This window comes from Pseudopipra pipra, chromosome Z (genome assembly GCF_036250125.1).
Source record: "Pseudopipra pipra isolate bDixPip1 chromosome Z, bDixPip1.hap1, whole genome shotgun sequence".
Classification (NCBI taxonomy): domain Eukaryota; kingdom Metazoa; phylum Chordata; class Aves; order Passeriformes; family Pipridae; genus Pseudopipra; species Pseudopipra pipra.
This window is the reverse complement of record NC_087581.1, coordinates 41,437,841-41,465,834: the sequence shown is the minus strand read 5'-3', so window position 1 is coordinate 41,465,834 and position 27,994 is coordinate 41,437,841. Positions and strand designations below refer to the sequence as shown.

Genomic DNA, 27,994 nt, shown 5'->3' with positions numbered 1-27,994 from the left:
CAGACCTTCTCTGCCAAACAGAAAATAGAGAAGATATTTTTCTAATCACTTTATAGCATTTAAATAATATATAAATTTGTAGAACTCATTACAGACAAAATTTAATAATCCAAATATTGGTATAATGGACCTGCAGATAAAACTGAGGGAATGCCATTGCTGTACTTTTGGAAACAATGCAATATTGGTTACTGTCTAGCTACCTAAAGAAATAATACTGTAGGAATATGAAATTATAAAAAGAAAGCACTTTTAAAACCTGTTGTCCATTGTTAATTACCAGAGTTTAATACTTTAAACAATAAAAAAAGTTTGCATCGCTCGATGATGCAAGAATTAACACAGATTTGTAGAATCCATACAGTACCTGCTAAATAAACAAGTTTGGCAGCTTAGCAAATATCATACAATTGCAGCATCTGTGATTTGGATTGAAACAGTAGTTCAATCCTCTGCAAAGAATTTGTAGATGGGAATAGCACGCTCCTGGGTTCTGGGCAGTGTCTGAGTTTAAGGAAAATTTTCTTAGTGCTTGGCCCCTGTGCAGACCTGCCCAAATCAAATGATTGTCTCCTTTGAGTTCCTTTTGAGGGGCTGTAGGCCCAGCAGGGACTGCTGGTTGTGGGGGACGTGAGCAGACTTTGGGGTGAGCAGAATCACCCTCTGATTGGTCTGACGCCATTCATTGTAGAGCCTGCAGTGATACCTGAAGGACACCTGGGGAGAGAACAGAGATGGGTTCAGTCACTGTGCTCCTCCAAGGATTCAATGGGACTTGGAGGGAAGTGTCTTTGGGCAGAACAAAAAATTGAGAAGCAGCCTAACAGGCAAAAAGTGGTGAAAAGATGAGAACTACCCTGTAGGTGACTCGTGCCTCAAGTTGCCACAGCAGAGAAGGAAAGCAGCCTGTGCCTCACTTTCTGCTGTTGCCTACCTGTTATTCCCCTTTTTTTATAACATGAACAAATCAGACATCCTGCCTCTGTCTTTCCCAAGAACTAGAGTTGTTGACAGACACAGTGAGAATAAGTTTAGGATGCTTTCATGCTGTGGTTTAAAGTGACAAACAGTGCAATTGGATGGATGGTGAAGGCCTGCAGGCACGTAAACTCTGTGCAGGGTCATGTGTTCTACCTTGTAATGCTTTATTGCTGAATGCATCAAAGTCAGGATTGCACAGAGGTAGCAGATCAGTGTGAGCCATCTGACAACATGTGTATCTCAATTTCTATTGTCTCTGAAGTTTTTTTATCCACCAATTTCAACCTTATTGTGGAAGAGGAATGCCTGACTGCTATGGATGTGCAAGATAGCTTGGCCCTGTGTTTTTAAAAAGTAGTTTACTACTTATTTTAGCGACAGCCAGGTGTTGTGGGAGTTGTATTTGTGTGAGATGATGTACATGTGCAGTTTAAAAAAAACCAACAAAACAACAAAAAACAAATTGTAAATTGGGTTGGGACCTTTGGGGTGAAGTGTCTTGAGCTGTGGGCAGAAGGGACCCATGCAGTGAATGTATCCTTTCCTTGTTGCAAAAGGGTGCTTTTAACTAAACAAATTGACTGTTCAAAAACATCCTTCAAGGGCTAAAAAAATATTTTGTTTTTGTTTTATTATACCTTTATACAGCTGTGTGCTGTTAATGAGGGAAACCTATAAAGCTTTTGTTTACTAAGCAGTTTCCCAAAGGCACCTCTTCAACAGATGAATTGATTTCTCACTTTACATTCCCCTCTAGTCCCCCTGAAGGTAAAGCATCCTGCTTCTCCCTTCTGTGGAGCCTTGTATATAAAAGGAGAAATCTCTTGTAAAAAGACAGTTCATGTGGTGTATCGAGGAGGGTAAAAACACCCAAACATCTGCAAAGGTGGATCCCATGCAAAAGACAATGACTGTTCAGGAGAGTGAAGCCACAGTTTAGGCTGAATTTTCAGGTAGCATCACATAAGATTCTTTGAGTAAGCCAGGCTTTAACTGCTAAGTTATCACAAGATACACTAGTTAAGTTTTTTTACAGAGGGTTCTTGCCTGGGGCAGTTTCCAAGTGATGTCAGCTACTGAATTTCAGCAGTCCCAATTATTCACCCTAAATTGTTACACTGGACGAGAAACTTTTGAGATTCTGAAAGAAAGACTAGATTTTCTTGGATCCTTGACACATTAAACTCCCTTCTTGGTCTCTTCAGTAAGACAGCAAAGGGGGTGTCTACCTTTCTAACTTGGTCTAGCCGTTGTTTTAAACCAGCAGTTATGCTGTGCTGGAAGCTAAAGGATCGCATCCTGCTCTACACCAAGCTGCTACTTGATTTTAGAGGAATTAAGACGACCTGCATGCAAGAGAAAGCAGAGTGTGGCCCTGAATTCTTAGTTTAAATAGCAATCTCCTTTTTGTGTCTGGAGCTTTCTTCTCAGGAGTAGTAGATGCTTTTTTTGGTGTGTGTACATCAGTTGCAGTGATTAAATATAGAGGAAAAGCAGCAGCAGTTTTATGAGTAACCTGTCTGTTTTAGAGGAAGGGATAAAACAGTTTCTTGGGTGCTAAAAACAGCATCTCTCCTGTTCACTGCTCACTGGGGTAATTGTAGGTGTGTAAATAATCTATGTGCCAGCTTTTGCCTTCAGAGAAGAAAACTGATTTACTGGAAATGAAATAAAGTTTTAGATTTCTTAATTTTCCCATGACCTAAAGGGGCATTATATCATGTTGTGTGTAATTCACCCCACAGCACCCAACACATTCCCTGCCATAACTAAGTAAGCAATACAGGATTGTCCCATTTGAAAAAAATTACAAGACAGGTTCTGGTGAAGAATTTTGATGGGATTAGCCTTCTAGCTTCAATCATTGAGTGATTCAGTGCCCTGAAGGGCTCCCTGCCTTGCCTTTCCCTGCTGCACACATTGCTTCCTTAGCCCATTCAGCTCCTACTGCTCTGAAGAATAGTTTAGAGTGGAATTACAACTGTCCACAGCTCAATGGACATCAAAGATACTGTATTTTGATTAAATCAACTAAGGTATGAATTTACATCAGGCTCACTATCACCATGTTCTCCAAGTGCTAGTAACACATTTCTCTCTATGCTTTTGAAGGGATAAAAGTGATAAAGTGAACAGAACAGATTTTTGCCACTTCTACTGCAAATGCAATAGACAGGAATAGGGATTAAAGTAGAGGTGCTGCAGTAGTCTTAATAAGCAAAGTCAGATAAGTTCACATGTCATGGTTAATTAAATCCAACTAAAAATTGCCTTTTACAACTTCTAACAAGTTTGGTGATGGTAAACTTAGTGTATTATAATTGACTGTAAATGGAGCAGCATTTGGGTTTCTAACACAGCCATACACAAACGAAATTTGAACCACCTTTGCTTGCATACCTGACAGACATATCTACACACAGCGCTGCAGAAAAAACAAGTGTGGCCTCACTGCTGCAGTAAATGGTCTGTCACAGGGCAGTGCTGCAGCTTCACAGAAAAGCAGAAACAACTAAAAGAGAAACACCACGAGGCAGAGGCAAAACTCAGCTTTCCCTGCTGTTGATTGCTGCCAACATCAGCCTGCAGTCCTCTGTGAGTGAGACAGGGTTTCACTGTAACAAATGTGTAAATGAGACAATACCTCTGACAGCTTTTTTGGAGCTAGTTGTGAGGTAGCATGGGGTTTTTTTGTTCCATCACCTTCACTTTTCCAAGCTTACTTAGGGCTCAACATGGGGGGTTTCTTGCAGTTCTCAGTGTGTCACCTCCTCAGAACCTTGTACTGATCAAAAACTGCTGGAAGGGGTCAGCCTTGTGGTGTGCCTGTACCCACTGAGGAGGAGGGCTGTGTGCTGGCCCTGTAGGATTAGTGGCCATGCTAGCAACACAGGCAGGACGGGCTGATAGACTGGCCCCACTCAGGGCAGCACAGGCTCGGATGACCTTTTCCTGTCACGAGCCGGCACCATCACACCAGCATTTCTGTGGATGCACCCAATCTGCATCCACCCTGCTCTTCTCCGTCCCACACCAGAGCTAGAGGTGTAGAATTTCAAACTCAACATTAACCTGGGGTTTTCAGTTAACTTGATAAACACTGATTTTGGCGGCTGTCCCCTCTGTTCCCTTCATTTCTGCTGGGCCAACTGTCTGTCAGTGCACTGGGGCCAGGAACTGATCTCAGTTTAACAACTTGGCAGAGATCAAGTGGCTCTTAGGATGCATTGGCATACAAGTGACTCACACTGGGGTGCAGGATGCAGTTTAATCTGCACTGCAAAGGCAGCTGTGTTTTTACAGACCTTGGTGTAAGGTGTGTTCTGCTGTGGACCTCCCCCAGCACCACCAGCACGGGGAATGAGGAATGAGGAAAGCATGGGATGCACCCATACCAATGCTTTTGAAATGTAAAGTTGGCCAGACGTTGTATTAGAATAAAATCTGAAACCCCCATGGCAGCCAAGTTGTTCACCTAAATCTTTTTTGTGCGCTGTACCTTCATATTTTCCACATTATTTTCGATGAAACTCCCCCCTGTAGCATCTGTCTTGAACTCCTTCATGTTACTTCCCTTCTCCCTCTTTCTATCTGCTTTGGTGTCTAGATTTCAGAATTCTGACCCCAAAACAAATTGCCTTTCTGGTTTTCCAGAGAACTCAAATGGTGTGGAACCAAGGGGGTTTCTTGCAGATGCAATTCACATTTACCAGTATGGAGGGTAAATACAAGCAACGCTCTGTGCAATGGCCCACACCCTCTACAGCACTCCCTAATTAAATTTCTCGATTGTTCTTTCTCTCATTTCTGTGAGTCAAATAAAAACCCCAATACTTACTAGGGTCCAAAAGAGGTAAATAGTGAAGAGTGCCACAGTGAGTGCAATGAGGCCAACAGCTTCTAGCCTACTACTAAAGTGCAGATGGTCCACTGCTCCTCGCAGGCATAACCAGCCAGAGATGGTCGCCAGTGGGGTGATAAACAAGAAGCACACTATGTCTCCAAAGAGAGTCCTCCTCTCGTGCTGGGAGCCTGGGTTCCTCAGCCACTGCAGGCAAAATGCAGACAAAGCAAGTATTAGCGCAGGAGGTAGGACATTTTACCCAAGGTGAGCTGCTTACTTGGAGGACACAGACCTGCCCCTTCGAGGAGGGAATGTGGATCACGCGTGGGACATGGCTTTGGCTGTCCACGGAGAGCTCCTGCCTGGGCTTCTCCCCCTCTCTTCCTGCTGGTGTCCACCTCTATCCATGTGTACCTACTGCATCATTTATTCAGATTCCCTGCCTTGAGAAAAGGAAGTGTTTTGCACAGAGCAGCCCCTGGCATTTGGCTCCTGAGCTGCTTGAGAAACCCCCTTCCTAATGTGTGATGATTCATATGATTTCCTTACAACTTGAGTGAGCAGAAAATGTTTCATATGTTGTATGCTATTTTAGGGTTTGGTTTGGTTTTGGGGTTTTTTGGGGGTTTACATGTTTTTGGGGGGTTAGATTTTTTTTGTAATATTCACAAAGCTATTTTCAACTTGCTTTCAGGTATCCACATGCAAGCAGAGTTGAATGCACACAAAGTTATTTTTACTATAAGAATATTAATCTTGCAAGAACAGAATGTCTGAAAGCCAACTGCTGAAGCAAAGGTTAAGACTGAACAGCTATCAAGCCCACACGCCCATATTTCTATAAAACAGGATTTAGATAGCAAAGGTGAAAGAACTTAAACCTATAATAGTACAATTGAGGCCTTTAGATAAAAAAAACCCTCATCACACAAGTCAATATTTAAACAGGAAGACTACCCAGCTCTGCAATTTTTGCCAATGTAATAAGCTGTAGAATTTGGTCAAACCTGCTCTGCAGCATCCTTTTATGGGTTTTCTTTGTGCTAGCAGAACCAGATAAGGCTCATGTATCCTTAAACTCTTTGGTAATATCATTCCTCCCAGTGTGTTACACATGGCAGTAGAAGTCCCATCTCTTTAGCTCCAGCAACTAAGGCTGGGGAAGCAATTTCATCCTTTCACCAGTTAATGCCCTTAATTTCCAGCCACCTTAGGTTTTTTTTTTTTATTCTTTCCTATTACAATGCTACAGCAGTGACTTGGAGGAGCAGTAGGACTTGAGAGTTTTGACAAGGCTAAGAGCAATGTGCAAGCTAATGAATATTCCTCATCCAGATATCCCACCTCTCTACTGTTTTCAGCCTGTGCTTCATCTTTGCCCAGTTTCCCCACAGCATGAAAATAAATACTGCATTTATCTCTCCATCTTTATATGGGGTAAATAAGAGTCAGGAAATTGACCAGGAGCTAACCTGGCACCAGCAAAAAGACACAAATCAGCAGACAAGTTTGTTTCAGCATCACCATCTCTTAGGACGAAATAATAAATAATCTACTTCATAGGATTTTTGGGGGGTTTAACTGCAACAGGCTAACTCAGCAGCCAAAGATCCACTCTCATGTGCAATTCAGCAATTCAGAAGAACACAAAAATATGGATCAGAAACATCTTTTTGCAGGATGCAGGCTTTTAATTTGCTTGAATACTTTTAAAATCCTAAGGAATTGGGAAGTGCTTCATAACTGTTCTGTACTACTATAAGCAAGAAGTTGTAATGGAAGATGCTAATTCTAGAGAGAGGCTCAATACTGTTTTTTTCCTTTCCTTAACCAGAAGTGGTAAGTTCACCTCAATGTGCAACTAAGCACCCACACAGCCACTTGCTCATTCCTCCATCCCACCAGTACGAGGGGGAGAACAGCAAGAGGCAGCAAGCAGAACTTGTACAAAATAAGGAGACATACCTTTACATTTGAACAGCTTTTTATTTTACTGCAGTTTCTAGAGAATGCTATGAAGTCATGTGTAAAAGGCTCGCACCGCTTTCTTTGGAACTTTCCATCCATTTACTTAAAAGCATCCCCAAGGGTGCATGGATAACATATCTAGGTTATATTTGGTTAGTTCTAAACAGAACTGATTGCAACCTCCCCCTTGTTCAATTTCCATGAGTACCTGTAATGTGAAACCACCAAGGAAATAAGAGGGACTGAAAGCACCTGAAAGTTAAGATTCTGCTTAAATTTAAAGGTGACTGCAAAAAGGTGTTGTGAAAAGTACTTGTTTAAAAGGTGACCAGGAATAGAAATGCTGAGCACTCATATTTCTCCTCCATCTCAGTAGGAACTGCAGGTGTTCACCACTTTCCCAGGGCATATTGAAATGCCACTCTCTCCTTATCTCGGTGCCATTGGTGACTGTCCACTGTAACTGAGTGATGAAGAACACACTGCAACATATGAGTCCATTCAGTGGAGCCAGCATCCTCAAATTGCAGTCTGTTGGGTTACTTTTGGCATCCATGAAGCTCAGACAGTGCAAGAAATAAGTCACAGATCTGAGCAACAATGCAGGTGAGGGAGCACACACACTAAAGTATTTGTTGTCCTCTCCACCCTATGACTTTCACGAGGTGCAGTACAATGCACTTGAATTCAGACAGCACTTTTTGGTGTGCCACCTTATGTGACTGAAAGTTTGAGCAGACAAAAATGGTGTGAGGCTGGTTTCACAGGCTGATGGCTTCCTGCAATCTTTATGCCTTGTGACATATGAACAAAGAGTCAAACCCAAGTAATTCAGTAATTAGAGGAGGCCAGGACAGGCAAGAGCAGTATTAAATAATAAATAAACCCATCACAATTCTACAGTCTAACCTTAAAAGCTGGAGGAATTTCATTAGCTAGTTCTGAAGTGGAAGTCAGATGCAAAGATTAAGTTATTTCAATGGCTATATGGATTTCAGTCACAGCACATATTTTTCTCCTGAAGTAGTGCACACCTATTTCTAAATCTGCCTTTGTTTAGACTCCAGGTTTCAGTCTTTTGTTTTGGAAATGTGCACTCAAGTTATTTTATAGCTAAAAAGCCAAATCAGCAAATCCTTTTGTGAAACTGATACCCACAGAATGAACCCAACAAAGCACTGAGCTGATTAATTAGTGTGACAGTAGGGTAGGAACTATCTTGCTGGCAAAGAACAAGATGTAAGGCCAGATAAAGCTGTCAGATCTGCACTATGACACTAAAATCTCTCCTATTAAAATGTGTCAATGGGCTCAATTATTTCTGCAATACTTCAAGACTCTCACAGTAATAATATCCATTTGGGGGGAAAAAAAACCAAAATGAGGTCATAAAAAGGGTCCTATTTGAAGTAAAATGTTGACCTGCCTGGCAAAGCTCCATTTTATCAAGTGCTATCCAAAAGTGAACAGAAGCCAGAAGAAGGGAGAACTGAAGGGGGACATCAGTGAAGTAAAAGCGCTACTTAACCTAATGTACAATGTTGGCTTGAGAAAAAATGGATAATAGTTGGCCACAAAAGGGTAAGGATCAGAAAAATACTCCCATCCTTCAGAGGATGCAGCTCTGGAATAGCCTCTCATGAGGAGCAGCATAGGCTAAAACCCATAAAGCTGGCACAGTTTTATGAAGGAACTTGCTTACATTTTGAAAGGGATTTTTGATTTACTGCATTTGACTTGAGAAAACACTGTTAACACACCTGAGGCTCCTCCACCTCACACACTGCCACATGTAGGCACATGCAAGGATTTATTGCATTTACTTCACAAAGCAGAGTTGAATTTGGAGTCTCCACACTTCCTTCAACTTGAATGCAAATTCTAGTGCTCAGAAACTTCATGTGGATTTGCAAGAGTCTCTGAGAGACTTTTGATCTACAAGCCCACTAATGGCTTCCAAAATATTACCTGGTATTTAGAACTGCACACGATACCAGATCTATGGAACTGTCAAAAATCCGCTTTCGAGTGAGAATGTAAAGAGATGTTTATTTGACAATACCAAACAATCTGAAACTCCTGAGATGAGTGAATTGGGCTTGGTTTCCTTTTAACAGGTTTAAACATAACTAGAGACAGGAGAACTGCTCCTCTGAAAAGGGAGACAGGCTGAGGCATCAGCACAAGGTGCCAGCAAAGCGAAGAACTGGAGAAGGAAATCATTAGAACAAGCAGCAACTGAAGACCAGAACACACAGGAGACATACACATTCAGAATTCATCCATCCTAACCAAAATCAGCTGCCAGCAGAAAACTGCTGTAAAACACCTACAAAATTTTGAGCTACTTCACCATTGCCAAAGGGCAAATCCTGGAAGTGCTCATATCTACAGGTCTAGCTTCAATTAGGTGACTCACAAATGCTAAGTAAAGTATGTACATAGTGTTTTTCCCAATTAGACCCTAAGGCTACACCCTGTTTCTGCTGGAGAGCTCTTCTAGTTCACTATATTTTTCTTGGAAAACTGATTTTAAAGAATCATTGCTGGAGTCACGCCAGCAGCAGGTTATTTCAATAGTTATTATGCATGAAGCTAGGAGGAGAGGACAAGAAGGAGTTATCTACTCTAAATGTATTTTTCTTTGAACTAAATTTAGCTTATGCACTTCAAACAAATCAGTTCATTTAGTCCTTTTCATGATGATAGCTCTGCAATCCATCTTGGTGAAAGCAGCCTGTACACAATCAGAACTGTTGGCAATTATTGTTTTTTCTGTTTTCATGCCAGCAGCGACCAATGGGAGCGTTTTGCCCTGGGCTTTCAGCACAGAAATACTGATATTGCCTGTTTTTTAGAATTTTCCTCTTGAATGAAGAACATTTTTAAAGACCAGGATGACTATGTATTGCCTCTCCCCCCTCCCTCCCAAAAAAAACAAACCAAAAACCCCACCCAAACAGTTTTGTTCTAATATTTATTTTTTTTTTACGTGAAAAATTTGTTTTAACATTTTTAGTGAAATTTTTGAGGCCTGGCTTAAGTACATGTAAATCAAAATAAAGCCTCCCAGACTAGAATGGTATGTATGCTTGTTTTCAGAGCAACTAAACATTTTGGGTGACTTGAATCCTTCCTGGACTAGTGTTTTCCTAAGGAAAACAAACATTTGACAGTTCCTTTTCAGTTGAGAAAATACTTATGTTTCAGTTTTTGGCTTTCCTGCTTAGATCAAACATTCAGTTACTGGCACAAAGTTATTGTCTTTAGCAAGTGCTTTCAGAAAGGCCATGGTGGCAGCTCACAGACATGTTTCTTTGATCCCAGAGACAGAGGCCTGTGTATTTGACAGCTAAAAACTAAGCTATTTGATCTTTATTGTGCTAATATTATGACCATTTTTCTATGAGTTTGCTGTTATTTAAGTTTAAACCCTATTATAACTCAAATTCCAGACGATATTTTAATTGTGGATGTCTGAATGAGCCAAGGCTTCTTTTCGAAATAGTAAATGAATTTTGCTACATTTGCATGGTTTTTGAAAGTGGAAAAAAATAGGTTTTTCATTGTAAGGATGGTGTATGATACACCTTTAATTTTTTTTTTGTTTTGTTTTCTGAAAAGAATAAACCACAGAGCACCTAGGGTTGGTTCCTAAGTGTAAGGAGAGTACTGCAGGCTGTTGCTTTCATACCATAACTCAATTTGAGTTATGACCTTGGGTCATTTGCCAGCTGAAAAACAGGAGAAAGAAATTGGGCAAGGAAGACAAGAGACCAGCACGGCTAAGTAGGGAACTGCTGATCAAACTGAAGGGCAAGAAGCACATGCACAGACAGTTGAAGCTACAATAGGTGACCTGGGAAGAACAGAGAGATGAAGTTATCTATGAGGTTGTGTAGGGTTGGGGTGAGAAAGGCCATGGAGAACCTGGAACTGAAACTGATATGCAGCTCTGGGGCCCAGCACAGCAAGGACATGGAGCTGCTGGAGTGAGTCCAGAGGAGGTACCAATGATCAGAGGGATGGAGCAGCTCTGCTGTGAGAAAAGGCTGAGAGAGTTGGGATTGTTCAGCCTGGAGAAGAGAAGCTTTGGGGTGACCTAATTGTGGCCTTCCAGGACCTGAAGGGGCTAACAAGAAAGATGGAGAGAGACTATTTACAAGAGCCTGAAGTGACAGGACAAGGGAAAATGGCTTCACACTGACAGAGAGTAGAATATCCTGGATATCAGGATATTCTGGATATCCTGGTTATCAGGATATTCTTGGTTGTGAGGGTTGTAAGGCTCTGGCACAGGTTGCCCAGTGAAGCTGTGGCTTTCCCATCCATGGAAGTGTCCAAGGCTGGGTTGGACAGGGCTTGGAGCAACCTGGGATAGTGAAAGTGTCCCTCCCCATGGCAGGGTGTGGAATGAGATGGTCTTTAAGGTCCCTTCCAACCCAAACTATTCTATGATTCTGTAATACACAAAGCTCCACCAAGTAGATGTAGAGTCCAGTTTCTGGATTAGACTTCTTCAACCTCTAAAAAAAGTATTAGTAATTCTCTGATAGCAAATAAGCAAAGCTTCCTATATTATGCTGTGAAATTTCTACAAAAGTTCTTGCAGGTCCAATTACACAATAGACTTTTTAACATTAGTCTGACTTACTTCTATTCTGTTTTACTACTATCCACTTGTATCACTTCTATCCACTTGTATCACTTACATTTCAGGAGATGTTTGTAACAGGTAAAAGATTTCAATATGTGTCAAGAATAAAAGATTTTGTGGAACTGTGGGAGAAGCAGTATTTCTTTTTATCCATATTACTCCCATTCTATTTTGCATGACTATATTCCCAATTAGAAAGAAATGCATGCAGTCAAGAAAATCAACAAAAAACAAGTTTTGCATTTTAATTCAAAAGCTAAGCAGATTTGTTATTGGCAACATATATTTTTTTTGTTTGTTTTCTGAAAAGAATAAACCATTTCAACACATTGCAAATGTCCTGATCGACAAGCTGAAATATATGGAAACAAAAATCATGATAGATAATAAATGCTTGATAGGACTCCAAAAAGACAGACGCAATAAAACTTTTCATCTTAGCACTTCTATTTTCCTAGAAAAGGCAAACTCTGACTGGCTCCTATTGGTGTCAGGAAATGCTATCAGCACGAAGGACAGAGATAGATAATAATGAGATAGTTTAGAACTCCTTTACAGAATCATGATGTCCAAAGAAAAGTCACCAAAACCATTATCTAAAACAAAAATAGCTGTACCTTTGAAAACCCCCAGCGTCTTCCCTCATCTTGCTCATCCTTAAAGAGTAGCATCTCTGGCTGTTCAGTCACTTTCTCCTGTGAACTTCCCTCAAGTTTTTTGTCCCTGATCACTATAAATTTAGGAATGAGCAGTTACAGATGTGACGGTTTCAAGGCACAGTTTGTTCACTGACAAGTAATTTTTGGTTTGGTTTTTTTTGGAGGGGAGGGGGCAGTGGGTTGCTCTTGTTTGCATTCTTGCTGTCAGTACTATGAGAAAGATTTGTGCTTGGGAAAAGTCAAGCATTGTAGCAAATTTTTGCTGTAAGGTACTTAAAACAGCTACTTAATTTCTTAAAGGAGAGAGAACAGACTGGTTTGGTCTCTGGATTTTTGCCCAATGGTAATGAATAGATCAAAAAAAGTGCATCTTGAAGAGTTTATGGATTTAAAACTATATTTATTGGGGAGTTTATTATTAATTTCTTTAATGCTTTCTTTAACTCAGACATACTTCTACTGGAAATCTACACGGCTGCTCCAAATTCTCCCTGTGTGACTTGGGTCTTGGAGAGATTATTTTCACATCTGAAGACAATAAGGTAGAAAAGCATCTCCATCCCTTTGCCCTTTTAATCTGCCCTTTTTTGGTCAAGAAGGGAAAGAGAACACACATCCTTAAATTATCTGCTCCCAGCCCTATCTGCTTATCTGCTCCCCAACCTCTGTGGACAGCAGCAGTTCCTCTAAACTTTGATTTGTGAGTTTTCCTTCCTGACTATGCTGAGTAACCATTTATCTTCCTTCTGGCTTTAAGCATGATCCTCTCAAAATCTACATGCAGCAAATCTGGTGTCTGTTCATTACATTAATTTAATGCTAATGACTTGCTTCACTGAGCAGTGGAGAAGAAAAATAAGTAAGAACAATCCCAAGAGATAAAAACAGCATGACTCAAAGTCTTGCACAAGAAGTAATTTCATATTTCCATGTAAGGCTTCTGGGAGGTTGAAATTATAATGTAAGCTTACCTTAACTACTTCATGCATAAATGTAGGTTTTAGATTTTTTTTTAATTTATTTTTCTTTACTAACATGAGCTCTATAGCCAGCAGCAAATTGGGGAAGAACTGAAGTTAATTTCTTCCCAATATTGTGATAAAGATTCTGACTTTATTTTTTCTCTTAATCATGCTATTTTGCTTATGAGTTTTATATTGTTAATTAAGTACTTTCTGTTTGTTTGCAGTAGATACCAAATCCTAGTTGGTTTAAAACATGTAAGTAACTTACAAGAAACACAAGCCTGACTCATATGGTCACATAATGTTTTTATACCATTTTTATATTATGGCTGGCTGTTTTCTAACATTTTATTGCACGTAAATACATTTGTACTACCTAGTTTTGCGTCTGTTTCTGTGCTAAGCCAAGTGGAAGCAACATAGATGCAATTTGGAAATTGAAATGAAGATGATACTTACATAAAGCTTGCCTAATCTTCATGCTGAACAGGAAAAGCAGCTATGTGAATAATGTCACACATTTCTAGAGTGGATTGCTTTCTGTGGATTGGCTGCATTAAAAAGGTTTATATAAAACAGGAAGGTCTATAACAGTCACTAATTGAAATTGCTGCCAGTTTGATTTCACTGTGCTGGTTTTGAGATCCTTCCAGCTTGTCACAAGGAACATCAGATCTATGCATACCAACCACCATATTATAAATTTCTCTTTCCTTCTATGTCTAGAGTTTCTGCTGCTTCAGTCTGGGACCTCTGTGTCAAACACAGACAGGATCTCACTGGCAGTGGGGGGACCAAGACCTGGGAGAGAGAAGGAGGGCTATTCAGGAGCAGCTGCTTTTTCCTTTGGGATACTCATCCTTAGGCACTTTGATAGTGAGATATGCACATGCCCAGGCATATGTCCCACACACCTGTAGTTTCCATTACACTGTACAGGGATGCTGCACATTTAGCACAGGGTAGAAGAAGTGGGTTCAGACCTTGACTGCACTTCCTGAGATGAATTTTGCATTATTGTGAACCCTGTGTATGTGGACAAGACCTCTTGGACTATTGGCAAATAGCTCCATTTAACTGACTGTGATGTCTCCAATCCCCTTATCCGAAGAACGAGCTTTGAAATCAAATGAAATGGCTAGACTTGCTCTGCTGATGCCTGCCAAGGGCTGCTGTTATCTAGCAAAAACGACTCCAAATGGTAGCTCCAAAATGAGACAGAAAGCTCCAGTGATTGGCACTGATGTTTCAATTTTCCATGGTAGAGCTTGGCAGGTGCCTTCCAGAAGGGAGATGAACTGAAGGACTCAGTGATCTTCAATATGAAAGCAAGTCTTTGTGTACCACAATCCGTCTCTTCCTTCTTTACAACAACATAGCCCAATCTCCCCAGCACTGCTGTGATGGAAGAAGTTCACAAGTGACGGGGAAAAAAGGAAGTCTGAGGTCTCAATGCTCTGAGAAGTCCCACCAGAAGCAGGGTCGGCTGGAGGGAGCACAACAGTTCCCATACAGTGCAGCCCATAATCAAGACAATTTAAATCTGAGCTGCTTTGAATTGCCAAAGGGCGAGTCACCAGAGCTCCTTTATCCGATACAACAAGAGGCAAAAGACAGAAATAATTTTCCTTGAATGCTGAAGGACTGGTTAGTCATCACCATAGTACCTGATTCATGGTTTGGAAACACAGCTCTTCTGGGGAGAATCATCTCAGTTAAAAAAAGAAGTGGGCCAATACGGCAGATCAATTGGAGGGGGAACCTTCAGGCCCTGGGTGCCAGCCCATTACCTGGAAGGTGAATGCTCTTCCCCTCGCCCCCACCATGTGGCCTGGCGACCCCCGTAAGGAGCTCACAGACCACCAGGGAGGGACAGACGAAAGAGGAAGTTTATTGTGGGGATAGGGATTTATAAGGCTTTTAGGAGGGTTAAAAGGGGACCAATTACAGGTTCAGGGTCTTACAGAAAAACCAATCAGGTAAAGAGTTAACAGCCAATAGGAAGGGGTTAACAAAGGCCAATGGGAACACCTCAGGACATCTTCCCAGGACACTCCTGTATGGGGGATAAGAGTCTTTCACAGAGGGTGTCGGGAAGAAGGAGCAGTGACTTTGCAGAAACGCAAAAAGCCGTTTTAAGACATGTTTAAACAACATTAAAAACTTCTGTTTCTATAACATTTGAGCTGTTTTCTTCTTTTTCTTTAACAGTCCATCTTTGACAGGATTTTTTCCATCCTACATATGGGTAAATCCATTGCCACAGGCCAAGGAGCTTGGCAAATTTGATGTTGGGAAGATGGATCTGCCTGACAGATCGTACTACCATTTCCTGCCTCTCTGTTTGGGTTTTAGGCATCAAAAATTTAGCAGACCGTACATTTCTTGGGACAAGCTTTTCCTCTAGACAAAAAATCCATGTCCTATGGCAAAAACTATCCTTGAGAAGTATGCAGTTGACCAGAGAGAAGCTTATGATGGAGAAAAGATATGACGTATGAAAGAGAAAGTGCAAGTCAAAATGAATGTTGTTTTTCCTTTGCTTTTCCTTGCAAAGAAAATCTAGGAAAAAACAGGCTGCTGCACATAATATAAGCTAGGAAGGAAAAGCAGAAGTGATCTCCTCGCATTTTTGTGTCCCATGCAGGAAGCAGGATACAGCTGTAGATATGTCCCTTGCATCAGAGCTAAAGATCTCATGTTTGAGTGCATGGCCTCACATCCTTAGTGCAACCATGAGCAACTGCCTAAAAGAGAACAAAAAGACATCTTACAACAAAATTTTATGCTTTCATTTCATAATGAACTAGTGGAAAACTAACAACATGGCGAGGGGTAGGGGGGAGAAATGCTGTGTTCTCATCCAATCACGATGTGCAGCAAGAAATCCTCTGCTGCTTCCACAATGATTTACACAAAGAAGAAGGAATATGGCTGAACAATTTGCTTTGCCACTTACTGCTCACTTCATTTCAAGTTCACTGCTGCTGCAGCCTCTCCTGAGCACTAACAGCAAGTATGATGTTTCTGGTTAAAGCAAGTGAAGTATCTCAATTTGTTTCCATTGATACAAATTTCTTCCACACCCATAGCTAAGGCACTAAAAAGCAGTGATCAGTCCAGCGAAGGGATGGGGAGAAAACACAATACTATGCTCTTTTCTTTTTTTTTTTTTGGTCCCCTCTAAGAAGGAGAATAATATATCTTTGAATAGTCAGAAATTCCCTTTTTTTCCTTGATGGAAGATTTCTAGGAGAAAAGATCAATACAATGACTGATTGCTTCAAACATTTTTATACTATCTGTCACTGACCCCTGAATGGGATGTATTCTCTACACGACACAGGGCCTGCTGAGGAGTTACTGGATGAGCTTCTATAGACTATGCTGTACAAATCACTTTATGAGTATAATAGTCCCTCTTGACCTCCTAAAATGCATTGGTACACGCATCGTTCACCTCCAATGAAAGGAGGACTATTTACCATTTCCATTATCTAGTTCAGGGGAATATTTGGAGAACCAATTATCTCACTAAACGAAGAGAACTTTGACACCACACCCCAAACATATACACATAATGGTGTTAAAAGCAGATGGCCACTTTGGCTTGTCACTCACCCGAAAATTACAGCAGATTTTTGCGAGAGATGGTCCCGCTATATCTGATAAACCTCCCTTCATGACCTCACACTCTAGGTAACACAGACAGACAGACAGTGAAGTGCTTTTAGGACAAAGAGGATAGGGGAATCTGGCTACTTGCATCTGATTTAGTCATGCTTTGGGAACTTTTAGATTTGCTGTAATTATTTGCATGGGGAGGTCTTTGCATTTCAAAGCATCATGTACTAAACAAATATAAACTTTCAGGACAAATTTAAATTACACTAGCAGAAATCAAGAATTTTGATTATCCTTCTTTTTAAATTGTCCCCTTACATGCAACTCAGTTACTCTTTGTCTCTGCTGCTCTCAACTATAAAAAATACATCTTCAATTTCCTTCTAAACTGAAAACATAGTCCTTTCACAGGATCACAAAGGACTGTGCTTTTTTATTACCTTTTCTGCAATTGCACACAATTGTCGATTACTGCACTAAAATACCGTGGGTGTAAGCAGCTGAGAAGCCAGAAAATATTAGGTAGTAAAGATAAAAGCATTTAACTGTTTCAGAAACATTCTCGCACATGGTTCTTATTTGTCCTCAGCTGAGAAACAAAAGGCAGCTTTATCATTTTTACTGTAATTATCATTGCTGTTGTTGCTATTATTTATTACTGCTTTGGCCAAAGAGAAGTCTCACTTCAGCAGGGAACTATCAAGCAACAAAAGTCTCCCAGCCCAGGGAGGTTTAGCTTTGCTTTTGACTCCTTCAAACATTATCAGCTCTGACCAGTGCCACATCCAATCTATGCAACACAAGCTGCATGAGGAGCTGTCACAAGGGAATAGCTTGGAGAAGCTGAGCTCTAAAACCAAACTGTTTACTTTGCACTGCCTCAGCATTGCTTATCTTTCTTCTCAGAAGACAAATGCAGAGTGAAACCACTCTTGTGCCAGAGCTGCAACCAAGAACTCTTTGGCACAGGCTCAGAGCAGCTGAACATCCAGAAGATGTTGCCATTTAAATTGGAGAATGCTCAGTTGTAAAGATTCTGCTGCTTAGTTGCTGACAGCCTGAGAACACTCAACATCAGCATTTCTCAAACTGAGACCAGCTTCCCTGCAGAGGTTGGAGTCCTGCAAGAAGCACCAAAGATGTATTTAGCACCAAATCCTTTCACCAGTTATGACAAACTTTATAGAACAACTAAAATGCACAGGATAGATATGTTGTCATGAACCCAAGCTCAGCCTGTAAGTGCCTATGTCACCAACTGGTACAAGAAGATGCTTCTCATTAATTTTGTCAAATGTTACTATTGTAATTCATTTTTAAATTCAAAAGAAAGCATAATTTTTGCTTTCTCTTTTTCCAAACTAGTACACGGGAGGACAAAGTTCATTAACAGTGTCAAGACAGTGACTTTGGGTTTTTAATTTTTTTTTTTTTTTTCTTTTTCTGAGGACCAAAAGGCCCCTAAAACCTGTAGAACTTCACGACGCTGCTAAAACATCTGTTGTTGGCAAAAACTGAATTTTCATTGATAAGGGAGAAACAACTGCCCAATTCACTGTTAAGTCTAGTACACAGGCAAGAGGAGGCCAAAAGGTCACTCACAAATGGCTAAACATGCCAGACACTATACAAGAACAATTCCTTCTTGTGGGCTTGACATGGAAACTACATTTCTAAGGCTCCTCAGTTTGTTACCTCTCTCTCAAAAGCAAGAACAAAAAAAAATTCCTGACCTATATTTAACATGCTGAGTCCTGACACTTGTCTTGCTTTCTACAGAAACAATTACTTACCTCTCTTCCATTTCCAACCAAGCTGTCTGATACTCTAGGAATTTGCTGCACACTATTTCTCAAATCCTCACTCAGGTTTGCACTGAAGCAAACTCATTGATCCTGTTCTTCTCGCTTGTTTTGATTCAGTTCAAAATTAGGGTTTTGTTATTCCTGCCCTTTCCCTGAGCTCCTGCCCTCAGACTGCCAAGTCCCAAATTCACAGCTCGCTGTGGCTTCCATGGAGCTGCAAAGGCTTTGTGATGCCCGTGCAAAACAAACATGATTTTCTCAGTAAAGCTGAGCTTTCACGGACGTGCCCCACGTACTGACCTCCACCAGTGGCCTGGGTTTGCGCTCCACTGCAAACCTGAAGTGGCAGAGTTCACAGCAGCTGGTGTTTGAAAAGGACAGCCAGTGCTCCAGGCAGCTGCGGTGAATGGTCCCCAGGGTCCCCGTACATTCGCAGGGGGACAGTAGGTCCTCGTGGCTGCTGCCCTCGTGGCAGATCCTGCAGATCAGCCGGTCATTGAAGGGGCTGTTGGAGGAAGGGGAGAGAAAATCACTGGTCAGTACACCAGGCTCTGTGCATGTCATGAATTAACAGTGCAGGAAACACTTGTAGATTGAGTACTTTGCTCTGTAATTACTACTCCAAGCTGCTGGGCCAACAGAAAGCGTAAAGCGAAAACACCAGAGCGGAAGGTGAGAGACAGATAACCGAGTGCTTCTGCATTTTTGTATTTCCCACCTCTTCACAAAGCAGTTGTGCAAGAAATCTCCAAGTGCATCAGGGAAGTTTTAAGTCTGCCTCAGCTGGGCAGCTCTTATGCTAGTGGTGATGTGTGTCATCACTCCTCATGTACAGGGTGCCACCTCTTATTCCAATGGTGATCCTCTGGCCTTTTCTTCTGCACTGCCTTCCCCCAATCTACCCACCTTCCTGGTGGGAAGTGCTAACATGCAAAGGGAGAGGGGTGCTCCTCCTGCCACTGATAACCTAAAGACTCTGATTTTAACTCTTAAGATGCTCTGTTTTACAGAGGAATCTTTCAGGAAAGAGGAAGGCAGTCCTTGGGTGGTGCCTGGGTGCAGTGGGAGGAAAGAGGAAGCAGGCTGGGAGCACCAGTGCTGCTGAAACATGGGGCCTCTTCACTGCAGCTTCAGCTCAGCTCCCCTGACTGCTGAGGTTGAGAAGGTCAATCTCTTGGTTGAGGTCTTGGAAACAAAAACTCTCCCTACCACATACACCAAGTCAGGTGATCTCAGAAATGAAGATTTTGTCACTACCACGGACAAAATGTCACTCTGGTTTGGGAAATGTTTAGGAAATGTGCCACATTATGTAGCATAATCACTATGATGCTGTCAGAAACAATATAACTTTCCTAATAACTTTTCTAATTAATTGTTTTAATTAACTTTTCCAATTAATTGTTTTAATTAACCATAAGCAGTGTGTATGTCCACTGTAACCAGCGTTCAGCAGGGTTTGTCATAAGCTGCCATTGTGAGAACACAGTTTGGGAAAATCACTGAAACTTTAGGTTTTGCTAAACCAACGTTGACATGCTTCAACAAACAAAGGCTGAGAGACCACAAGGACATTTTCAGATAAAAAAGAAACTAACAAAGACAATTTAGCAGTTGTACTGAAACACTCTGTATCTGGGAATAAAAAGATGATAAAAAAGACTGAAAGTCTGGATTGATTAGCCGAAATGAGAAATCAGTAACCATTAGAATACTAATTAATGAGAGAATTATGCAATTTATAGACAATGAATATTAGTTTCTCTGTTGGCTAGAATGTACAAATAGTGAAAAATTTTGAAAGTGTGTGTGCATGTGGAGGGACCCAATGTGCACCCAGCGCTGTGAATTAAGTAAGCCTGCTTTCTAATACTAAAAAAATTAGAGATTTTTAGATTTATCCCAACATTTTCAGTGACAATATTAGAATGAGGGTTCAATGACAAGTGCATTGTGGTAATGTTTCATGAAGCGCAGCACATCTTTCCTTCAGGCTCCCACTGGGCTCGCAGCAGCAGCTGTGGAAGGTGCATCCAGTACGGAAGGGCCCATCCCAATTTACTGTCCCCACGTACCTCTGGGTCACAAGCGTCCTCACGACGGAGGAGAGCAGCTGCCCATCTTTGGACGACACCTGCATGACATACTGAGGGCAGCTGCTGGCTGGGGCACCGCTGCCACCAGGCAGGGCCTTGCCCACAGGAGGCAGTGGGTGCTCTGGTGGGACTCCTGGCAGGTGACTGCAGCGGCTCGTCCTCATGGCGCTGGGCAGCGGGTCCCCATCTGGGCAAGAGGGAGAACAGGGTGGTGGTGTGGGGGGCAAAGGGCACGTCAATCCCTGTCTGCTTCCCCTGTGAGCAGAAACATTCCTAGCTCCCTGCCCCAGACTCCTGAAGCCTGCTCGGCAGCTTAAAACATTATGTGACACTGAAAAACAGTCTGTCCATCTCAGACACAGCAAGACAGAGCTCTCTGCTGCTTTTTTTCCCCTCTGCAGACTCCTAAGGTCACAAGCGATAAATGGAAAGACTGAACCATTTGAAATGTTTCCCTCGCCTTTGAAATGTTTCAAAGGACTATACAATCTTTACTTGTGCCCTTTTTAGCTTGTCATAGGTTTGAAAAGAGATGTTGGAATTTTCTTTTTTTCCCTAGGGTGCCGTCCCCGTGTCCTCCCCCCACCCCCGCCATCTGTTTCTTCCAGGACGGGGGGAGTCAGGGAGGGGATGGGAGCAGAGCAGGGCCGCAGGTGCGGGGCAGCACAGGGGCGGGGAGAGGAGAAGGGCTCACGGGAAAGCACGGTGACCGCAGAGACAGCTGGGAACTCCTTTGTTCAAGGGCTTTTGGGGTTTGGTCTGGGACCGGACAGAGCAGGAGCCCAGTTTTTGGCTGCCTCGTTCTCTTTTCCCGAGAGGAAGAGTTTTTCCACACGGGACACCTCGCAGAGAATGGCAGAGAGAGAGAGACCGACCCATCTCGGAGGAAGGTATTCTGCTTTCAAGACTGCCTGTGGGAAAAAGGACTCCTTCATTCCTGACTGCCAGTGCACAGGGCTGCGAGCAGCTATAGTCCTGCATTGCCCCCCAACCACCCCCACCGCCCTCCCAGGGTTGCCGCTGCTTTCTCCCTCCCACCTGGGGAACTGGGACTTTGTTTTGTTTCCTCTGAAGGTTTTTGATCGCACCATTTGTCGTTTATTCAGATTTTGTTAATAAAAAGCTGATTCTTTTTTCCTCTTCCGCACTTCCATCCGAAGTCTCTTAATTTTTAAGTTGTAATCTTGTTAAACTAAGACACAGTTTAAAGGCTGCTACAGTCTGCCAACGGGAAGAGTTATGTACTGGAGGAGAGAATGGCTGATGCACTTCAGATCCTCTCTGAAAACAATCCACTGGTGCTTAGTGTCTTCTATCACCAGCCCACAGCAGAGCGCAGACCTGGCAATTATTCCTGTGTAGGGCTTTAGTCACACAGACCTGCTTAATAACAGCCTGCACGCAGTGGTAATTTATGCCACAAGGTGAGGTAGAAATCACAGCTAGCTAGTTTGTTTCTTCTCTGCTTTGCTCTTTAACATATGTTTTGTATGGCACTTTCAGCTGTGGTAATTGGAAAGGAAGGGTTATGCTCACAAAGAGCCTGGGAATGTAAATTCCTGATACCTTGGTAGGATGTTCCTGGCTAGGCGAGGGGAAGCTGCATGGTTCCACAGGCTGTGTGCCTGCAGGATTCCTCTTCAGGTCAGCATTTGTACAGGGTGGGTTAATCCCTCTGCAAAAGGGAGGAAAAGACTTCCTAGCATGCCTTGAGACACTTGGCTACAGTCCCATGTAAACTTTGCAAGTTACAACTAGATATTCATATGTTGCAGAGTTTAACCCTCAAACGCATTTTGCATCGAATACCACAGTCACACCACAGTGTAGTACCAGCACTGCAGTTGAGAACTAAACATTAATAAACTCCTTTAGTGTTTCTCCGGGGCTTAAAAGAAACCTTGTAATTTGACTTCACTGGATTTGAATAATAGTGCTAACCTTCAGAAGCTCCCTGAATGGAAGTTTCTGGCAGTAAGATTTTGTAGGACTGATGTGGGTACTGGCTCAGTTGTACCATGCAAATTTTCACACAGGGACTCATATTCTTAGAAAGGCATCTAAAATGGGAAAATGCTTGGCAAAGTGTTTGTTTTACAGGATTATTTTAGCTATTTTCAAACCACACATACCCCAGAAAGTGAACTGAGACCGCTGATGAGGATACAGCATTCAGAGAATAGGGAAGGAAATCAGACTCCAGGCCTCATTTACAATGAAAAGGAAGCAAATGGCTGATTTCAAAACCATTAACATATAAAAAATTCAGACTTTTTAACGGGAATAAGAGCCAGGGACTTTCCAAGGAGACCATAATATTCAGCAACATTTTAGTTTTAAAATCCATGCTGAGACTGTTTGACAAGAATATTCAGCAGCTGAGTAGCTGCTTCATTAAACTTAAAAAGCCTAAGAAGTATCATGCTTACAGACCCATGCTACAGAATTATATATTTCTTTTCTGATTGCTTCACTGACCTCATTAAGTACAACAGCAGGTTTATAATTTTGTATAAAGTGATCATCCAAGCCTTTACAAACACATCCATCAATCATCTGCTGAGTTTAAGCACTTGCTGAAGCATCAGAAGAGCAACTAAATGCAAAGCTTTAAAGCACATGAGAAATAATGTAGCTATATCTCAGCAAGGATGTTAATTCAAACTTCTGCATGCAATAATGCATTTGATATCCCACGTTGGCAAAGCAAATACGCATAAACACTTTCTACTTTATTCTTTTTTTAAAAGAAATTTAGAAGTTACAACATATTTTTCTGATTTCAGAAGAACTATTTTCACACTAAATCAGTGTGTGTCCCTGAAAAGTAATACAATTATAGAATTAAATAATATGTGCTTAAATACCAAAGCCCATGATAAATTATGAAAATTAATTGTACTGAGAAGTACAGAGATCCTAAACAAATCGGAAGCCAAAGCTGTCATTAAGTAGTTGTAAATTTTACCTGCCACTAAACCCCAACATCAGTATTTACCCATGTGTATGTATTATGTTCTGTCAAAATGTTTTGCACCTGAAAGAGGTGGAAATCTGTCAAAAATACCGTAATAGGAGAGAGCAAAAAAAAGAAGAAAACCAGGAAGATGTGTTTGGTAGTATTTATGAAGTGATGCAATATTTAATTGGGGAAGACAGAATACCAATATTTATTTCAGATGCCAGAAAATTAAAAGAAAAGTGGCTGGATTTGGTATGATGAATGAATATTTGAAGAAATCTAGTAATTAGCTCTTTTTGTTTCTTTTCTGTGTCACTACACCCACTCATTTTGCACATCTGTTTCTACACAAAATCTAAGATTACCCTACTACTGTAATATTTAAATCAGATCTTTCCCTGTTCTTGTTTTTCTGTTTTGCCTTTGGTACCAGTCTCTGACGTCCTCTTCTCACTTCCATGACACAAGATTTATGGTCTTAAGCTCTGCCAGGGGAAATTTAGGTTGGATATTAGGAAGAAATTCTTTACAGAGAGTAATCAGGCATTGGAATGGGCTGCCCACAGAGATGGTGGATTCACCATCCCTGGAGGTTTTTAAGATGAGACTGGATGTGGCACTTAGTGCCATGGTCTAGTAACCATGCCAGTGTTGGATCAAGGGTTGGACTTGTTGATCTCGGTGGTCTTTTCCAACCCAGCTGATTCTGTGATTCTATGATTCTATGATTTTCTTCTGGGTGTTGAAAAATTCTCTCTTTTAGAGTGACTCTCCAATTTCAGCTCTTCCAACAATATGAAGCACATCCATCTTCCAACTATCTGCACTTTGCATGATCCTTAGAGAAAAATTACTATGCACAAAAGACCCATGGTTTAATTAAACTACTGTTATGGGTTTAGTTATAGCAGGACAGAAGGCAGGACTGGTTGGAAAACCTCTCAGAAGTTAAACACTTAGGCAGATAAGCTAATAGTGACTAAGGCACATCCCACTGCAAGTACATTAAGATGCTCCAGAGACTAAAACATGCATTGCAGTGACTGGATGACTTGCTGTGTGGTCCCTCAGCTTCTCCTTCCCACTGGAAAATGCAAAAGAAGAACCAAAAGTCTCAACTCCAGAGTACCGTGAAACTTCCTAGTTTTTTACCTACTAGGAAATTGTAGGAGGCATGTCCAAAGGTAGAGGGGACGTACTGGGGCAGAGAAGCCCAAGGGAGCTTGTGCCTAGATGGACAACCCCATTGGTTACAAGGTCACATGGTTTTAGGGGATAGAAGGGGGCGCGAAGTTTGAATACAGTCTCTTTGATTTTCACCTCACGAAGAGTGGACTGCATTCTTTATCATATAAAGACCCCGCTGCTACAGGAAATGAAGTGAAGTACTGTGAAGATGGGACAGACAGAACCTTTCTAAAGGAGCAGGAATCCCCAGGACACCTGCTAAAATCCTATTTTAGTAACTCTGACAGACATGAAATTTTCTGTGCATCATGTCCAAGACACTCATAATGGGATTGTTTTAAATATTTCTTGACTCTTTGCTCCACAATCCACCACAAAGAGCTTCAAGGATCCCCTCCTGGTTTCAATCACACTGGAGCTACTGAGTAAGGGAACTAGTGGAGTAACTGGCAGTTCCAGTTGTAGCCCTGGATGCTGTTCACCAACATGGGGGATAGATCCATAATTTTTTTCAGATTTTTCAGTTTCTTAAAAATCAGCTGGCAACTGTCAGCTGATTATTGCAACTTAGGAACCCTGTGCCATGGGAGATGCCTGAAGAGCAGGCACAACCTGGGATCTTGAGCTGCTGCCCCTGTTGCCTCTGGCACTCATAGCCATGTCCTGTCCTTTCTGCATTTGCTTCCCCAAGATGCCCAACTCATCAGCAACTTGTACTTTTTTATCTGGACTCAGCTCCAGTTCTGTTGCATGATCCTGTGTGTGTCTGTACCAGGGTTGTCCTTTGAAGTAAGAATAGCAGCTAAGGCCAGAACTCCTAATGGGAAATTCCTAGCATCTAAGGATCAGCGCAATTAGTACATTTGCTCTTGCTTGCTAAAAAATAAAGAAAATAAAAAGGTGCAGTAATTCTGAGTAAAAAATATCTTAAGTCCACAGGATGTGCACCTAAAGACCCCTAAGTCCTCCAAAGCAAAAAATTACTTCCTGCAACTTGAGAAGATGAATTCCTGTATCTGACAGTCACATGTGGCTTAGTATATACAAGACATGTAAGATGCTGCTTAACCTGTTCATTATGGAGATGTAAAGCCCTCACTGGCATTAAGCCATCAGTGACAGAGGCAGCATCAGGACACAGTAGTTCTCGAACATGGTGACAGGTGGAAGAGGCTGGAGAAAATTTTTGTTAAGGATCCATATAACCTAGTCAACAGCATTCATTCTGCAACAATTACACCACCACAATCTCCCAAGGAGCTATGAGAGACAACGGAATGGTGCAAGAAGAAAATGTAGTAATTGTTCACCAGTTGAGCAGGAGACATTTCACATTAAAGCACTTCAACATATAGAAAGTAGCACAAATCCCACTGATATTAAGCAATTTTACTCTGTTTCAGCCCACATTTTATTAATTTTTCATGGTGTAGGTAGCATTTTCTATTCAGGTAGTGTCACTGCAGAGAGCTCCAGGACCTTTTAAAACCTACTATGCAGTAGGCTGCATGCAAAGTGCAATTTTATAAACAAGCACATCAAAGAACTGAGTGCTAGTCTGAGGCACAAAGCAGTTTAGCATGAACAGTCCTTAAGAGTCTGCCCATGCATTTAAAACTTCACTGCCCACCCATAAATCAATGGGGTTTTGCTATGTACTGAACTTAAACCACTTCAACCATGAGCGCAATCAACTACATATTTGGCACTGTGGACTTGAATAAATTGCTTTATATGTCTGCACAGCCACTAACTTGGGTCATTTCCTTAGATTTTTTTTCTTTTCTTTTTTTGGTTGTTGTAATGAAAGATGCCACATGATAAATACATAAGTAGTTGTGCTCATAGCAATTTAGTCTTGCATTAATAAGAAAAAAGAGAGGATATAAATATGGCTTACTTACAACTTATCTGGAAATAGTAATGATAGTTTCTTTCAAAGTACAAGGAAACATATACCTTTTCTTTTCTAGTATTAGACTTTTCTAGCAGAAATGTATTCCCTCACAGAAGCTGGAATGCAAGACAGTGGATTCCCCCCACCCCTGAGTTGAAAAAGCTGGTGCAAGGTTCTCTGGAGCAACGTGAGCTGCAGAAAACCAGACTTTCCACAACTTCCCTTTGCATAAATGAGTTACACATGTCTACAGAAACTGGTAGAACATAGGAATAAATAAAACAGCCTAATGTGCTTTACTGCACCCTTACTAAGCATAATCATAGATGAGTGTTTCTTATATGCTGGCTTCCAAACACTGAATGACATCCTGTGCACTGTGCCCAAATGCCTTAGGTAAGGAGGACAGGAGTGTGAGTGGTAAAGGTTACCCTGTAAAAGGTAAAGAGACTAAAGAGACACTGTTCCAAAATAAGCGTCCTCAGTGAGGAATGATGTAGTAGTTTTGCTGAAACCTGGAGTGGAGGGGTCAAAATGATTAAGAATTTTCCATCTTCTTTACCCAATCTCCACTAGTCCATTTGTCAGTATATAACATCTCTTTACTAGGCTTCCTCAGCTGAGAAAGCTGGAGGCCAAGGCTTGTTTGCACCTATGTCTGGGCAACTACACTCATGCAGAATCCCTGCAAATGGAGGAAGGTGCTCACCCTAACATGTTCCTAAATTCCCATTTTTCCACTGCCACATCCACCTGAGAACCCCACTGTCTTCTTTCCCCACTCATGCCCACAAACTTCCTACTTATTCTGGCCCCATTTATTGGCCAGTTTTGGGGGACAATGGGACAAAGCTTCCCCCAGACAGGACCCTTCCCTCCTGCCAGCCTGGCAGTGGCTGTACCTGGGGAGTCACACCAACCCTCCACAGGCTGCAGCCACAAGGGCGTGAGTTAACCTGTCAGCAGAACCCCAAAGCTGCCTTTGTTAAAAGACCAAGTCTAAGGCCATAAAATGATCATTACTGCCAGAATTACGCTAAGTGCTGGGATAGTGCTGTCCCCCATTTCTTTTCATTGGCGAGTATGAACTTGGAAGTCTGCCTTCCCACAAAACCAGTGTGGTTCCCAAAGTCTGACCCAGAATGAATCTGAATGGTGGCTTCCCCCACAGGGGTGTGGGGTTGGCATTGCCCTGAGTCGCTGTTTCCTAGTAATTAATTTATGCCTTGTGTCATCCCAGGATGTGGCTTAAACCACAGTGTTTTCACATTTAAGCACCAAAATGCAGTGAATGAATTAGTATCTACTTATATGCTGAAAGTTTATAAGTTAATAGGCCCAGAAGCTT

General features: G+C 41.7%; 1 protein-coding gene across 1 annotated transcript; it reads right to left on the bottom strand.

Moving 5' to 3' along the window:
• Positions 1 to 262: 262 nt before the first annotated feature.
• Positions 263 to 21,705, bottom strand: MARCHF3 (membrane associated ring-CH-type finger 3). The gene is given in 6 exon segments (XM_064642509.1): positions 263 to 717; positions 4,820 to 5,029; positions 18,804 to 19,008; positions 20,579 to 20,786; positions 21,475 to 21,606; positions 21,609 to 21,705. Coding segments are annotated over 6 exon segments (996 nt in total). The 5' UTR covers positions 21,691 to 21,705; the 3' UTR covers positions 263 to 558.
• Positions 21,706 to 27,994: the final 6,289 nt, after the last annotated feature.